The sequence below is a fragment of the Nipponia nippon genome, unplaced genomic scaffold, assembly GCF_047370975.1.
Source record: "Nipponia nippon isolate SJK-2023a ecotype South Korea unplaced genomic scaffold, ASM4737097v1 scaffold_7, whole genome shotgun sequence".
NCBI classification, from domain to species: Eukaryota; Metazoa; Chordata; class Aves; order Pelecaniformes; family Threskiornithidae; genus Nipponia; species Nipponia nippon.
The window spans coordinates 3,560,484-3,577,884 of NW_028262391.1; the positions used below are offsets into that span (position 1 = coordinate 3,560,484).

The 17,401-nt window shown below is 38.0% G+C and overlaps 1 protein-coding gene across 8 annotated transcripts in view; it reads right to left on the reverse strand.

Moving 5' to 3' along the window:
- Window positions 1-17,401, reverse strand: part of NLGN1 (neuroligin 1) — a 399,023-nt gene that overhangs the window by 308,450 nt on the left and 73,172 nt on the right. For 4 of the 8 annotated variants that reach the window (XM_087740075.1, XM_087740082.1, XM_087740077.1 and 1 more), the window contains 2 exons: window positions 6,186-6,991; window positions 5,673-5,732 (listed from right to left, as the gene is read on the reverse strand). In XM_087740075.1, coding sequence (XP_087596201.1) covers window positions 5,673-5,732; window positions 6,186-6,678 — 553 coding nt within the window. In that variant the 5' untranslated portion in view covers window positions 6,679-6,991. The remainder of the gene's footprint in view (window positions 1-5,672; window positions 5,733-6,185; window positions 6,992-17,401) is intronic. The other 4 variants (XM_087740081.1, XM_087740080.1, XM_087740079.1 and 1 more) reach the window with 1 other exon arrangement.

Sequence of the window (17,401 nt, forward strand, 5' to 3'; positions counted from 1 at the left end):
CTTCAAAAAGTATGCAATATATACTAAAAATATTTGGATCCATGTGTATTATAAGGAAACAAAGAAATTAAGAGCATGAACACAGAGAAGAGCAAAAGAATAATGGTACAATACAGGGAAAAAATGACAAAAAAAAGGAAGCAGAAAATAATAGTTATCCAAAAGTCATATTAATTCCTCAAATGTTCCTCCTGAAAATGTACAAATATACTTATGCAGCTATTTTGTATAATATTTGTCCATTCTGGCTTTAAATGATAAATTAGAAACGAGCAGCTTGAAAGGAAAACAATCTCACATTGTTTACTGAGTACAACTGGTCCAAGCCGAGAAAGGCCAGCGGAAGAAGCACAAACCAGTGTTATCCGACTTAGTATTATCAGGGTAACAGTACTATTATAGAGCCTGTGTGTGGGAGGATGTAGAAAATGAAAAGCAAGCAGTAAAATAATGGACAAGGAATGGAATTAGATCAGAATTTAAGACCTGTTAGAGCTATAAGCACTGTCAAGGTACATGAACAAAGCAATGACAGCACGACGACTGTGTGGTCAGCAAGAGCTCAGAGCCTGAACAACCAGACATTTACAGAGGACTTTGGCCAGCGTTGATGGCATTTAAGACGACTGGAGTCTTAAAATGCAGTTTGCAAAGTCTTCTATTGTCAAGCATTGGCTCACCCAGAAAGAGGACTGTAGAAAGTACATCAGAGTTTAAGCATTTTATTTTATTTCAAATATGACATAAACTTCCTGCACACCTTTGAAAAATGCTGCTAACTGACACTAACAGCTTTAGATTGTGAAAGGATGAAAAGGTCTGTACAAGACAACGTTTGCTTCATTATCTTCTCCCATGTATTACTAGTATAACACGAAATGCTGCAGTGGTATCTGAGGAATGAAAAGCAGGAATACAGTGCTTCAAAAAGGAATAGAAAAATAGAACAATCTTGGTGTCCTAGTGCATAGCACTGGAGTTCAGGATTATGGACTACATTTGTGCCTGCTGGTACCGCGGGGATGAATTTTGGCCTCACGAGGCCAGAATGAGGATAAGAGCTCTTCAGCCAGGAGCCAGCAAGGGTGAATGGGGGCAAAACTTCAAATGTGCACAGGCAACTACCGACACAAACATACTACAGGCAAATAATTCATAATGAATTTTCAAAGCGGCCTACTGAAGATATACACCCTTTGTAATGGTGGCATACACCAAAATACACGCTAAGGTAGCTCTGTGGGCTTTGACGCTCAGTCTCAAGTCACCACGAGCCCTGGTAATGGTCTGCAAATGCATCTTTGTAGCCGACTGGCAATGCAACGTATTTTGACATAGCTCAGTCTACAGTGATGGAGGCTCATGCCTTGGATTTCATACTTTTCATTTATATGGCCACGGAGAAAGAATATTTCAAACATTTTTGACAATACACCATCTACAAGTTTGTTAGTTTGATATGATTTTCTACATTACATATTTAGAAAAAAAGAATCTGATAACAGATTGACAAAGTTTGCCAGTGGAAATACACATTTTAACAGGTCTCAGCTTGTCCTTTTCTGGTTGATTGCAGAGCTGAAACAGGTATACAGAAAGAAGGTCATTTAATGAAGTCCATAGGAACCCCACATGTTGCATTAATTCCTCTTTTCCAAGATTTGATGACAAGTAAACAGCTCTAGGGTAGTTAAATGGAGTATTGGAACAAACACCCAACAGAAACACAGGGTAACAGGGTAAACTGGGCTCTTTTCATTTCTGCTTAGATTTGTAAAAAACATTTCATATTGCTAAGCTTAAAAGCCTTAAAGTTATCAGCGTCATTTATGAATCACAACTGATGTAACGTATTCTCTATTGAAAACAATGAATGATCAAAGCAGGATGAGATTATAGCACTGTGATTTGTGCTTCATTTCCAAGAATGTATTTGTATGTGTATATATATGTTCCTATGCATCCATAGTAACCACAGCCATAACCCAGAAAGTATGGTGTTCGGAGCTTTGCTCTGAAAATCAAGTAGCCCATTAGGAGGCATAAATATTAATAGAGCTGTCTAATCCTACACCCTTAAATGAGGTAGTTCAGATCATGATTCTTTGCATTTAAAATTTATTCACTGCACCGACGAGAATAAGAAACAGAATCTGCAGATGAAGAAGTCACTGATGTTGGGCGATCTCTTAGCCGCTGATAATTCCTAAACTTAAAAGCAAGGATCGAGTGATTACTTTCCTTATTCTACTCCCAATTTTCCTACAACTGCTAATGCATCCAAAACTGCATGTGTCTAGTTCCATGACACTGAGTATATATCATATTCTCTACAAAAACTACACCTCCACATTTTCACATTCAGATATCTTCAGGCAATATGAAGGCTTCAGTACAGGTTCATAAGAAAGAGCATACTATCAACGCAAGCGCAGAACATGAAATACCTGGCGTTTCTTTTAGTGGTCATATTAGTGATCATTTTCAAATTTTCTTTATGTAGTTGTCATTAAAGTAGGAAATTCATGGTGCAAACTGTTGCAACACAAAGAAATTAATATAGAGTATTAAAAAAACACAGGCATGCAGCTAAAGCAGGATGTACAGTCCTCCTAAGAGATAAGAAGTTACCCTGTCATTCTGGATGACAAGTTAAATATTTGTGCTTTGACTATAAAGTAAAATAGAGACCTGAAATACCAAACAGAGTCCAAAACTATTCAGGTATTCCCTAGAAAAGGCGTAAAAGTTTGTCAGGAAATTCAGAAAACACCACATAACCAACAATATAATTAGTATCAGTCAGTACAATGGTGTTACCTACAATATAACCTAGGTTCTGTTAAAATTTAGAATTATGGAGTCTAGCCTCAAAAAAACCAACACACAATTTATTAGATGCCTTCACACAGATTTTCTAAAACCAGCCCTAGCAAACAGAGAGGTTTCTGCTTGAATGCGTACCCACAACGGAATTAGTAACCTCTGACCTTCACGTACCTGAAGGAAAAGACATGAAAACAGATGATCTTTATCTACTGAATCAGTAGATTGAAGATGATGTATGCTGATATATAGGCATCCATATTTAGCAAAAAGCACGCTATATTGTCTCATTCCTTTTCACCCAGCTCCAGCCTATCATTTTGTAGCCTCTGCAGTGTGCACATCCAAATCCCACCAACAGGAGGTCATCGTTATAATGCTCGTTACAGTCTCTAGCATGACTCGTGGGTAGACTTCCTTTCATTTCTGCGTCCACCTTGATCAGATTACTCCCTGTTCTTCAGACTTTTGAATTTTCTCATGTCCCTCAGCTGACAATTAAGTATAGATACTAATTTATTTATCTAATTCAGTCTATTTCATGTAATAAGAAAGAATCAAACAATATATACGCTAGCATACAGTTGTTGGTTCAGTCCCTTTGAATTTATATATCCTTTATTAATTAAAAAGATGGTGTAAAAATCAGCCTCTTATTTTCATATGTTCTCTTTCCAGTAATTTTCATCACTAAATGTAATGAAATGACTGCAACCTAAAAACCCATCAAAAGAGGGGGCCTTTCTTCTTTCTCATACAAAACCAATGCTATTTCCAAGCTGCTGTGGCTGCTAAGATGCTGTGACTCTATTGCAACTTTGTTCTACAACACGATTCCTTTCACTACTAGGTATGGGGGCAATCCAAGCCAAGGATAATCTTGGGTTATACACAGGTGAGTAGAGCATGAGTTACTCAGAGAACGGAGATTACTACAGCCATGCCAGCTGCCCAGGCTGAAGGTATTCAGGAGTTCTCTGCACTTGTCAATGGGAAAAGGTAGGCTTCTGCTGCTTTTTATTGTGCTGTGTGTGCAATGAATTTAACTGGAAAGGTACCTACTGAATTTCAAATAACTCTATTCTCCTTCAGGCTCACAGGACAATAAACATGACTTTCTCTTCTACTGGGATCTCCCTCCCTTTATTTTTGCTATTTTTCTGATTTTTTTTTTAATATTCTCTCATAGGAAAAGGTGCTTTCTGAGAACAATGACGGAGATCTGCATCTTTATTTATGACTTTGTGAATCAGCGTCTGGGTGATAGGAAGTGAAAGTTGCTCGGCTAATTATACACGCTTGATGAACTGCGTAATAACTGCTGCAGTACTGCACATTAATTGAATGCATATAAATGACAGCAGTTATTCTAACTTGAATGATGTGTGAAGAAGTGACGTGGCTCACGTACCCTGATTATCTTTGTTTCCAACTTTGGGAACCCAGCTTAAACAATTTTTACAGCACTGAGCAAAAATTCCCTAATAGAAAACATTAGAATTTGCCTCAGAGCCCAACACTTTAAAACCAAATTGCCCTAAGTCACTGAAAGTGAATCTAGACATCTAAAAAAGCATACATTGAGCAACTACAATTAACAATAATTAACAGCTAGCTACAATTAACAGTCAGTAGGAGCTGTAAGAACAAAAACCTTGGAAAATAAGGGCACCTTCCTTTAGATGCCTAGATATCGCCTTAAAAACCTAATACAGAGTTCACAGAGTTGAACTTTGCAACAATTTCCTGCTATGACGTTTTCCGAAAATGTATTTGTTCTGGAATAACAGGGACATATAGCAACTGATATCAAAAATATGGATTACAGCTAAGAGGCGACCATGTATGTCCACACTACTCGTTGTTTACCCTAAAAAGTATTTTAGATTCAAATGTAGTCCAGACATTAAATATCACATTATTTTAAAGAAAACAATAAAGAAAAATAATTTGATGTAAAACAAATGTGTAAAGTAGTACAAAATTAGTACTTTAAACTGGTACCTAATACCTACTTTAAACCAGTATACTTTCTATATTGCATATCAATTGCTTTGGGAATTTGCAAATGTTCACAAAGAAATCTGCAAGTTCTCCCATACTATCTAACACGAAAAGGGTAGAAGCCAAGTTTCCAAAGCTTCCAAAAGCAGCCTAGTTTCCAAAGTACCATGTCACAATATTTTAACATTTCCCTACACCCCTATTAAGAGATTTTTTGGCTTTACAAAGAGAGCTGTAATCACATAATAAAGGAAATCGACGCTCACTTTTAGAAGCGTGTAAATGAAAAAAAGTGTTTCACATCTACCTTTCAGGAAAGTTAACACTGTTCCAAGAAAATAAAGTGTATCACATAGAAAGTCCATGCAGATTTTCAGCTCTGCTTTGCCATAATACATCATAGCCGTTATGCTATACGACTGGCATATAGAGCTGTGGAGCCATCCCAGCAACTTCAACAGCAAAAGTACCAGCCCCCAGGCATATGAGCTACCGCCTATGCATGCAAATACAACATACTGTATCTACGTACAAGTGACAGACACTCCTCTAAACCACGAGGCCAAGACAGAGAAGCTGCCAATAAGGTCACCATGAGACAGTGCAAGAGAGATGATCGGGTGCAACTGAGTTCAGGCTTTACAAATGTTATCTTCTCATTTGCTTTACACAATCCTCTCTTTAAACACCTTTCTGGCTTCATCAGGGCAAGATACTCCCTAACGGTTCACTTCACAGCATCAGCAAATCAGCCTCCCTCAGCTGTATTATTTGTTCTTCCTTTGCAAGGTTGCGATCTTTCCCCCATTTTTTTTTTTTTTTTTTGTCCACTTTATACATACCTCCTTTTCTACAAATTTTCTTGCCGGGTTTTCTGGCACATTCCTTGGATATTCTTTTGACTGAAAAATGAATAGAAGACTAGAAAATAACATGGAGCTCCATCACAGACAGTAGGAGCATGCAACACCACTATCTAACTTAAATATGACCTGCTTTATTAGGTGCGGAAGATTCTCAACTCGTTGTGCCTGCACATGCAATGGATAAGATGTTGATGCATCTTCCCAGAAGTCAGTGGGTGGCAATGAGAATTAGGTACCAACTTTGACCTAAAAATACACGTGCTGTGGGAGAAAAAAATGAGTGTAGACAGAAAGAAAAAAAACAAAACCAAAAACCAAAACCAAAGCCAAGGACAGATGCATACACAGAAAAGCAGCATGCATACATATAATACGCTGGCATGCAAACAAAGAAAGCCATGCGTGCTACCAGTACACGTGAATTAATATTGTTAGAACGTAGAATAGGAAAATAAAAAGATCTCCCTGTTTCGCCTGCTATTAACTCACCATCCTCGGTTGGGACATAGATATTTAAATAGAGGCAGTCTTCATTCTGATCTTGTACATAGGTGGAAACTACATCCAAGTTATTAGTAAACCACACGGGAAGCATGACTTCAGGCAACCTGCCTTCTATAATGTTCTGGGGGCACACTGGAGCAAACTGAGTGGTATTTTTGATATCTGCCCAGGGAGACGGAGGCTCAGGAGGTTGAAAGCGGCGCTCCCCTGTTGGAGGGGCAGCATACGGAACCCCAAGAAACTGAATAACGGGCCCCAAAATTTCATTATTAAGTTCCTTCTTAATCCCTCTTATCTTGCCAAAGTTGGTGGTCACCACTGGGTTGGTATCATCCAATTTTTGGGAGGACACAGCTGCAGCGTGAAGCAAAAATCCAAGTATACAAAAAGCAAAAGTGGCATTCAATCCCATGTGTAACAGGCGGACTATCATCGCTCTCCATACACAGTTCAGCCACATGGATCTTGGAAAGGCCATGGTCCCACATTAGTTGTGTAACTACAATGAAGCAATCTGATTTGTATCCACTGGTGGAAAAACAGGGCAACCGAAGGAAACAGATCAAGTTTCCTAAATAGGTGCCTGTCAGAAAAATCTCAAAAGGCTTTTCATGCGGTAAGTATCTTCCATTGATTTCACACTTATTGAAGCTGCATCTTCACTCAGCACTATTTATCAGACTACATCCTATTGACAATTCTGTTTTCCATAGCAGCAATATGAAGAGAGCAGCCATTTACTGCAGAATCCCCTCTTATAAATCAAATCCAGTTAGCCGCAGGTCTATATCCTGGAGAAAATGAAAATAAATCATTAGTATATGAAAGAGCTAATATGAGCAGAGTGATAACTAGATGTTTCACAAGTTATTTGCATACATTAATAGTTGCTAGAGTCATGTAAGTAAAATTGCAGTAGTTCATGGGTCCATGAAATGGCGGGTGAAACACTGATTACTGGATTATCTATAAAGTCACCTGTTGAATTTATAGAGATTTTTCAGAAGAAATAGGACTCACAGAAAATACATTTTTTAAATTCACCTTTTTAAGAATAAGCAATTTGCTGCCAGGCTACATTACGTAATTGTTTATATTAATATTTTATTTAACTTAATCAGCTCATAATCAATTTTCACCTTGTTTGCACAAGCTGATTTATCAAAATGAAAGTAATTATTTCTTAAAGCAGAAGATACTGAAATTAAGATAGACAGACATACTAAAGACTCAAATACATTTTATTTCATTAAAAGCAGATTATAATACATACAAACATTTTTTCTGTTCATTTTAAAATACAACTTCTGATTAAAACATTGAGGCAACTGGAATGTATTTGTAAGGGTAACAAGAATTACTGTGCTTATTCACGATAACCTGAATTACCATACTTTTTGTGGTTTTCTGATTCCACAAGTTTCTGCTGGCTGATGAAAAACACCTACAGAGCAAAACGTTCACATCAATGAAGGGCCAAAATCTGCTCCCACCGAAGTGAATGGCAAACTCTGAATTTGCACAGAAGTATAACTGGACCTCGGTGGGTTTCTTTTTTTTTTCAAAACAGATTTGGAAAAGGATATGAACAGACAATTTAGGGATGGAGCTGTATATCACAATTTTTACTTCAGACCAATCCTGCATTCCTTATAAACTACTGACTTCAGTGAAACATGAAAATGCATGATGAATGCACTCAATCCCTACCATCCTTAATTTATAACATAAACAAACATAAACAATAAACGCTCCCATAGGACAGTAGAAATCTTATCTTTCATATACCCACATGCTGACTGAACGATATCCTAGAAAAATAATCAGTTAGGATCAGAGACTGTATAATCTCAAATTCCAGATTCTATTTTCAACTACTTTAGCTCAGAGGTTGTCACACAAGGCTGTGTTCCAGCACTTCTGAAAATTGCTCAGTGCATATCATTATATCTTCCATATTCATGTTAAACATATTTCCAACACGACTTACAATATCCTATTATTTAAAATGCAGTGTTATACACAACATAGCAGTGTAATCTTACACTCCCTATTAAGCAGTGTGTAACGCACAAGAAACGTGTTTTGCTTTGTATAGGAAACATTTTAAACCACCTGCTTTTGAAACAGCATTGGCAGCTTTAATGAGAATTGTTTTTTTATCATGTCTATACACATTGTAGAGAGAATTCAAAAGAACGGCTTGTCTAATACTCAGACTACCCTGCGGTTTGGGTTATTAAAGAGGAGATTGTAAAAGCTATATAGGACAGCAGGAGATTTGGTTCATGTCTAGTGTTCCTTTAGCTCTGAACAATCTATCTCAGGAGGCAATAAGGAGATAGATGAAGCTTTTCCACAATTTTCTCTCTCCCTCTCTTTCTCTGCTAATTCTAACACCTTCACTGTGAAGCTGCATTAACAAACAGGCTTATATCCTTCATTCTCCAGCTTCAAGTTCTCAGCATTGGCTGGAAACACACCAATTTAGCTGCAGAAAATAATTCCTCAAACTTGGTGTACGTGTTTGCATTTAGTAACACAGAATGGCATGCAGACAATTGCCTCTTGGAAGACTGTTGCTTTGTTGCATTTCAAATTTCGAAGGTAGTAGGATATTACTTGAGAAATAGTAAAAACAGAGTGCATAGACAGGTGCCAGAGCAGAAGGCATCTGCTACAACTTTGCTCTGCGGAGTTGACGTACAGTAGGTCATGGAAAGATGGAAGCTTATTCCTTGGTGTTATTCAAAAACCTCCACAAATTTAAACCTTTTCCACTAGGTCTTAAAATTCACGGGGTTTTTATTTCTGTCAGGAGTGGAAAAATGTACTCTCTGTTCTTTCTCCAACTCAAACTTGTAAATAGCAGGAACTTAATCTCAGTAGCTCACTTGCTAATTTACATGATCTGGGGAAGGTCTGGGGACAAACCAAATTCAGCATAGTGGCGCCAAACAATAGCATCCTTCTTCCTTTCAAGCTGCTGAGTTGGTTCAATGCGCAAAATTACCAAGACACTGCTAGTAATTCATTTAGCACTTTCACCCTAAAAGTCTTAGACCTGTTTTCAGATCTAAGAGAGCTTTTTAATACACTTGTGATACCTAAAAATGTTAAGTTTTAACAACATTAGAAATTTCATGAGTTAATCAGAACAGAGATACATTTCAGATTGCAAGACTGGGGCTTCGCTTTTTTCTTTAACTTATTCTGAACTAAATTTATTACTTATGTAAATTCAAAGCAAATCTTAGGGCTGGACTATAGTTTTAAGCTTGTCCAGCAGCTGTTTTGCCATTGCAGCTGAACAGCTCTGCTGTGATTGAAAGTTCTGGTTTGCCTCCCATGGACAAGGTTTTACTCCAAGACAGAGGCAGGAGGCTAAAAAGGTAAGAAAATAACTCAATGCTGTGTTTGGCTATTCTTAATTAATTAACTATTGGGTAGTAGCTAGCTTCAGTGACTAGTTTTACAGGCTATGCAGGGCAGTCAATTGTAAAGCACTTGCAGAATTGGAATTAACAGATTTTCATTGTATTTGTAACTTGAATTTTGGATTTACTTTTTTTTCCCCACAAGCCTTTCTTTTTAAATGGCTAAGTAACAGTTTATTTTTGAGACAGAGAGGTCAAACATCCAAGCACTGGCTGCCCTGAAGCTATAACATTAAAAGCACAAACTCACACAAATAAAGAGTCTGAGATTACTCAAAACTTTTGAGACTTTTATTCCAAAATTTTATTTCCAGCACTAGGTGGAAAGGCAACCAGGGAAGCTAGCCTGGATCATGTCTTACTTGTTGAGAGTCAACATTGGACAAAATTTTCCTTAGTCCTCCAGCAGGTGGTCTACATAGGACTTTCCCTTGGTATCTGGAGTTGGCTGAACAGGAACCGGTGGAAAGAAAGAGAAGCAATAAACAGGAGCAGGAATGATCAGGGAGATGGGCAGGAGAATAAACTAAAGAGTAATGATGACCAATTTGGGGCAAGCTTCAGCATCAAAATATTGCGGATCTGAGGAGGAGAAGAAAGATTTTCAGGTTTTATTATTGTCTAGCTGTGAGGATCACAATTGTTCCCTGTGGTAACACAAATGAATTCTACTGTAAAAGGTATTTGATAAAGTCTTTCATGGTCTTTGGAACAGTCTATACTATATAGAGGTTTCTTCTATCATCTATTATTTTATTATCTTCCTTTCTGCATTTAAATTACTTTATGGCTCAGACTCTGAAATACTTTAGAGAGGTATTTAGTATGCTGAGAAGCAAACAATCCGAGATAACTTCAGTACATCTTTGCATCCCACAACAGGTCACATCTGCTGCAAACTGCAGCAGCTAAACTCCTCTTTGTTCCTCGTGCACAGAGCTTCAAATCTGAAGGGATGTCTTGAACGGCGCCACCTGTCAATAGCTCCAATGGATTAATAAAACCTTCGGTGGCACCCAAGGCTTCTGACCGTATGCCAGCTTCAGCGCACGTAAAGGCATTGTCATGATATCTCTACACCACTGGCTGTTTCTTTTTAGCTGAAGATGTACTCTGTGATTTGATATCCATGCTTAAACATTCCTTTCCACCTCAATTTTGCTAGTAAATCCCAATTGCACAAATATTCATAGAAAGTGATTGCAAGAGTTTTGAGCACCACACAATGCCGCTTTCATTTCAAAACACAAATGCTATTTTGCAGAACCAACTACATTTGCATCCATTTTTACTTACAACAGTCTCTACTTAGAACTAAGAGCCCAAAGATGTTTTATGTCTCTAAAAAGAAATCCGTGTTCTAAACTACGCTATGATGCCAAACAGGAACGTGGCCAGTGGAACAGAAGCCATTAAAGCAGAGGCTCTGACCCAGGGTGAACACTAGGTTGGCGTGACACACCAAATGTAAACATGATCAGACAAATCCCCAGAGATGCATCACAGTATTTCCTATCTCTTCTTTCACATTTCAAGTTAGCAAAGGGAAGCGTTGTGTCAAATACAGCGTATTTTCTTTCTATGTAGTAGTAAAGATTTTGAAACAGACCCTGCTCTTGGGTATTTCCATAAATACTTGGTGAAGGGAAGGGATTTACATCTAGTTAGTTCAAGAAATGAACTATACGCATTTTAAAAAAACAGGTGTATGAAATGATAATAGAGAAGACTGCAATCCTGAACACATACACCTGAGAAGGGTACAGCTCCGGTGGGGTTTGGTTAGGTCCCACACACCGGCACCCCTCGACCTGAGACCAGCTACAGGCCTGGAGCCTTCAGAAAGCAGCGACAAATCTAACCCTACCGAGATGCATAGCCTTTGCTGAGATGGCCAGGAAAGGTATGAATAAGACATTATGCTGATGGGGTCACAGTCCCACCCCACCCCAGTACGAGATTGCAATACTATACAGGTCCACAAACAACCCAGTGGTAAGGATTCCCAGATGCTACAAGCTGTGTAAATATAGCACTCCCAGATCAGAGAGACTGATTCCTCAGTGCCGTTCTCACATTTACCTCTATTTCGTATTATGTTTTGTATACAGAACCTTACAAGCAAGTTAGTAAAAAATACAATATTTAAATACAGTATTCGAACGCAGTGTAGCACAAATTAGTGAAAAGTTGAATTAAACTGAGTAGATGTTTTAAGACTCACTTAAATTGTCATGCATTTTTCAGCTTCACTATATTTTTGTTCTTCCTCATTAGTGGGAATATTCACTAATGCTAACTCATTATTAATTAGTCTTTTCATGATCAAAAGATCCCTTTAAATAATTCTGCAATTTAGTTTGCCAAAATAAGATGACTTCTGATCATAATTTTCTATTAAGCTGTTTTTGAATTAGACAAACCTATGAGAAGAGTGTCACTTAAGTCTTATTATCTTCCATTTACTCATGTCAATAAATCATTTTCTTAAAATAGTTCTACTTCTTAGCCGAAGTAATTGTTTATATTACCAGAAATTGGCTAAAATTTTTTAACGTAGACTATAGCTGTCTGGCATTTTGCACAGTAAGTAGGTAACGAAATGGTGATTTTACCCATAACAGAAAGAATGGGTAACTCTGTCACTTATGTGTAAAGTTTTAGACAGCTAAGTAATACAGATTTAAATTAAAAATGACAGATGCACTGGCTTGGAATATAATGGGCACTGAAGTGAACCTTTATTCCTTTTAGCAGCTTACGGTTAACCCTTAAACGAACCACACATTATACTCACTTTTGAGTACTGTACCTATTCAGCTAAATGATCAAATGGCTATTCTGTTGATGGCAGTAGTCTGCTTCAGGACATGATGATTTTTTGACCTACTGTAGAAATTCAACTGAACTCATGCTAATCAGAGGTCATACCGGAGGAAAAAATATCCCAGATGGTTCTCATTTGAGACCTTCAGTATTGAAATTTGCAGATTGTGTATCATAAAGTCAAGTGGATTTAACTTGCTTTGATTAACACTTTATAAAACATTCCCATGCTTCCCATCTGATCACTCTAACAGAGTGTGCTAGAACCCACCCAGAGGCCCCTGAAATGAACTGTTCTTTTATTGTCCCTTGCAGGTGAAAAATTAAGCTACAGAATTAGTAACAAAGTTCATTACCTGATATATATTTGGAGCTGACCCTTGGTTCACTGGGGTTAATCATATGAGAAAAGTAAATTGGATTATGTTCACTACCTTTAATACAATTATAATATCAACAATAATACTATCTTTAATGCTAGTTCATCACCTAAGGAAAGCTTTCATATCAGATTCATAAGATACCACTTTTTTATTTTCCTATTTTTGCGGTATTAGGTATTCAAGATAAAAAAGGCTAAAATACAGTTATTACCATTTCTTGATAGACAACTCTGAAAACAAAGATGCTTGGAATGAACTCAGATTTGTCTATGAATTGTTTTCCATCTGGATACCATACAATGACAGTTCCAGAGCATACAAAACCCTTCTTGTAGAGTTAGATCAGTAACTAGCTCTTCAAAAGATGAATTAAAAAAAAAAAAAAGCCTAAAACAAAACATGAAACTTCCTTGTGGCACACAAAAGAGCAAATGCTTTTCTTGATCAGATTCTGGTCTCAATTCCATCAGGGTAATTGAGATCAAATTCCAACTCATCAGAAAATCCACAGAGGTATAAATATAATTTGTTAATCACAAACCCGGCATTTCTAACTGAACTTCGAAAGTGCTCTTGACTGGTGTTACCATGCTTTGCAGAACTGTAAAGTGCACACTACATTTCGAGTGCAATATTGGCATTGTAGGGATCTATCAACTTGAGAGTCCATTTCCTGTGATGCAGCATTCTGTACATCTGTGACTTTACTTTTATTTGTTCCAAAATGAATTTCATGCTTAACTTGTTTTTCTTAATTAAACTTCCTTTAGCAGTTTCTAATATGTGCATTATTAAAACTCATTAGTCCCATTCATGCCTGCCTGTCATTTTTGGCTTCACATTCATGTATCGAAGAGCTCTGTTGCTTTATATAGGAAGCAAATTAAATAATAAATATGAGAACTTGAACGTTTTATGAGTGTCAGTATGAGAAAGTGGCTGCAAGGCCCATAAGGTTTCACACAAAAAAAGCATTACAGCTAAAGCTAACATGCTGACACATCTCTGATCTATAAAGTCTGCAGTAACGGTAGCAGTAAAGTGTTGTGCCATAGATGGGGAATTTTTCTCTCACATGAAATAGAAATAGGATATAGCACAGACTATATTTGCTGTTGTAAAAAAATTTCAAATAAAATTTCCCAAAAGTTTAGAGTATAACACCATTAAATGTCTACAAAGATTTACTCTTTCCATCTGACTTCATGGGTAGACCCTATTATTCAGCTCCCTTGTCCTGTTTTCATCTCCTACCACTATCTGTGAGAAAGATACTCATTCAAGTTATAGCAAGGTCTCGGTTCTCCCTGTGGTCATGTCCTGGTCATGCTGACCACGACTCCAGAGACAGAAGTGTTTCCTAGCCCAGCAGCGGAGCCTCATGGCCCCCCATTTCAGGGCCCAAGCCTCTGCAGAAATAACCCATCTTTGTGAAACCAGCTGAAGAAACAAAAGCTCCATCCCACAATGCCTATTTTATACAGGCTTGAGGATGTCAAAATATTCAGTATATCTATGTAGTAAGGTTTCTCCTAAATAAGTTGTCATTTTCTCCTCATGAATATTTCTAACGCTGTGTGCCTACGTAACACTTTACTGCTTTCAAGTATTTTTTTTGGAAACTGGGGGACGGGGTTGGGAAAGCAGAAGTTAAAGAATGATTTTAAGTTCAGATATTGAAGTTAAAAGCTCCAAACAAGATGGAATTAAATAAAAGTATAAAATACCACATAAATGTATTCCCCTCATTAAATTCCCAGAACCAGTTCAACAAGTGGGCTAATGGCATCTCTAGGCAGGATGCGACTGAGGAGATTTAGAAAACATATTTTTGAATTACCATTTAAGTTCTCTGCTTGGTTAAAGGGATATGAGTCACTTGAAATATAATATTTGTAAAGTGTCCTTGATCACTTTTATGATTTTACAGTCACGTGTTGCTAATTTCCAAGCATTACATTCTCCCTTAATATGGTACAAAAGGCCTAACCAAGCATCGATGGAAAGTAACAGACTCCCCAAAGGCAGCACTAAAACTGATTATGCAGAAAATTTGATGAGGACGAAACAGAAGAATTCAACAAATGGGGGAAAGGGAACTCCAAATGCTTTTCTTTTAATGGCCTCCTCTTTTATTTGCCCCCAGCAGTGGAAAAAACATTTTACACTGGTATAGGCAGTCCAGACCTTTACCTGGCTTGATTACCATAAGGATATTTAGAGTAGACACTGTGCCCCACGGTTTCACACAGATCGTGTCCCTTTACACCCCCTTTTGGGTTTTAGTGAAAAGTGGCACAGTAGAGTGGGTGCACAGGAAAACTTGAACACGGTACTAAGAAGCCAGCTAGTCCCTTTTTATCTCTGGATAATACACAGCACATCAGTAACTAGCAATTCATAATTATGAAAACAAAGTCTGTTGGAAAACATGTGGGGTCTTCAGAGGCAGGTGGAAATATGGAGCTGAGTCACCAAGAAGTCAACACGATTTCCCCTTGTAATTGTGATAATTCAATAGTCATTCTGGGGAATGTAATGTCATCATTTGTTATTTAAACTACAGGATGTGCTTTCACTATGCAACACATGATGAAGTTTCCCTGTCGGCTGCTTTTTTTTTGCATCCCCTAACTCTCTCCCTCCCTCCCTCCCTCCCTCCCATACAAACTCCTCTGCAATGACGGGGCAGCAGGGCGGGCGTCCCCCTCTGAATGCAAACATTCCTTCAGAATGCAGAGCTCAGAAGCAGGGCTACGGTAATGGAAATATGCTTTTAGACCAGCACTTCTTCAGCGGTCAGGATCTATTTTTTATCATTACCTGTCATACTTACCATGGATGGATATCTGGGACTAATCAGAAATTATGTTGTTTACTGGTTCAGAATGATTACTGCCCATCCTTTATTAAAAGGAATCCACAAAAGTTTCTACTGAGTCTCTGGCAAAATGTTGTCTTTTCATTATTTGCTTTCAGAGAGCGTCTGTCTCTTTTTGCCCTTCTTTTTCACTATTCAATTTTTAAATAGTTTCTTTTTCATGTGATTAAAAAAACATAATAAATATGACATCAAACAAATAATTCAAAGCCAGCCAAGGATCTGTAATACAGCTCCACGTCTCTATTAGAAAGGAATGTATATTTGCTTTTAATAAAGCAAGCCAAGGCAATCCATTATGAACTGAGACCATATCTAAGCCTCTGCTTTCTTCTCTTTTCCCCAGACTCCATTTGAACAATTAGAGTGGTTTATGCTTGTGTGTATGCCAGTGGATATTAAATATGCAAACTGATAAAAAGTAAAACTACCACCATTACCATGTTCAAATCCTCCATTCATTTGCAAATCAATTTATCTGCCTACAGCTCTGTCCCAGTCTTTAAATAACCCTCCTCAGCAGACTGCTCCACCTCCAGCCAAATAATCCAGAGCAAACCCACTTTGTTAAGGATGTTTAAGTATCAACAGCTAGGATATTATCTTCTTACCCTACCGTAGAATAAAGGGGTAAGATAACCAAAGCGGTATCAGGACGACAGCTCTTCTCCTCGCTTCTACACAACTTATTGCCTTAAACAGCCTGAACACTCGCTGATGGCTTTCGTTGCTACTTCAGTTAATCACAAAACAGAGGTGTTCAGCCAAATCCTGCTTCCCAGCACACTTAGAATGATTATCCTCAGCCTCGTTTTTCTTCCCACAGCCTGCATACGATTCACATGAAATATACAGAATAAATGGGATCTCTTCATAGGTATCTGAGGACCCCCTCATCATTTACTGCACAACTGCTTTTGCAATGTTGCTGCAGTCTGTAGCTGTAGTCTAAGAAAACCGGTGCCATTTATCAAAAGTAACTAAGAAGTAGTCGTTTTTAACCCTGCATCGTGCACCAGCAATAAAGAGGGGAAAAAAAGAGAAAAGAAAAAAACCCACCCAACCAGTGTTTCCAAAGATGGCTACTTAGCTTTTGGCTCCCAATCTGCAAATCTAATTTCAAAGATGCAGAAGTGGGCTGCGTGTTACAGCTGTTGAGCCCACACAAGTCTCAGTGCAGTCAATGGGAATCGGTATCTTTGAAAATCAGGGCCCTGAATAATAGGGCTCTATTTTTAAATGTTCATTTATATCGTACATGGGTCTTTCACTTGTCAGGTGCCTGTAATAAAGTACACGCGATTTCTGAAGTACCCTTTGCTTCAATTAAGCTAGCCCAGAAAAAAGTAGGAGAAAAGGTCCCAAAGCTCACAGTGTTGCTCTTTCACCAGTAACAACAGTCTGTAGATGCCTCAAAAATGCTGCTACTGTAAAAAACAAACACGCCGAAAAAACAACCTAGGTCTTAAGGGAGCATGAAAAAGTTATTTTGAGCATTGTCACACATACATGGTTTCAGATATGAATTATCTCTGTGAATGTACCAGTACAGTCTGGTCCCACTAAGGCTCTGGATAAATGCAAATATTGCCACGGTGGATGGCAGTACTGGAAAAAATATTTCCTGAAACAATTTCTAACACTTAAGCTGGGGGGGGGGGGGGGGGAAATCTG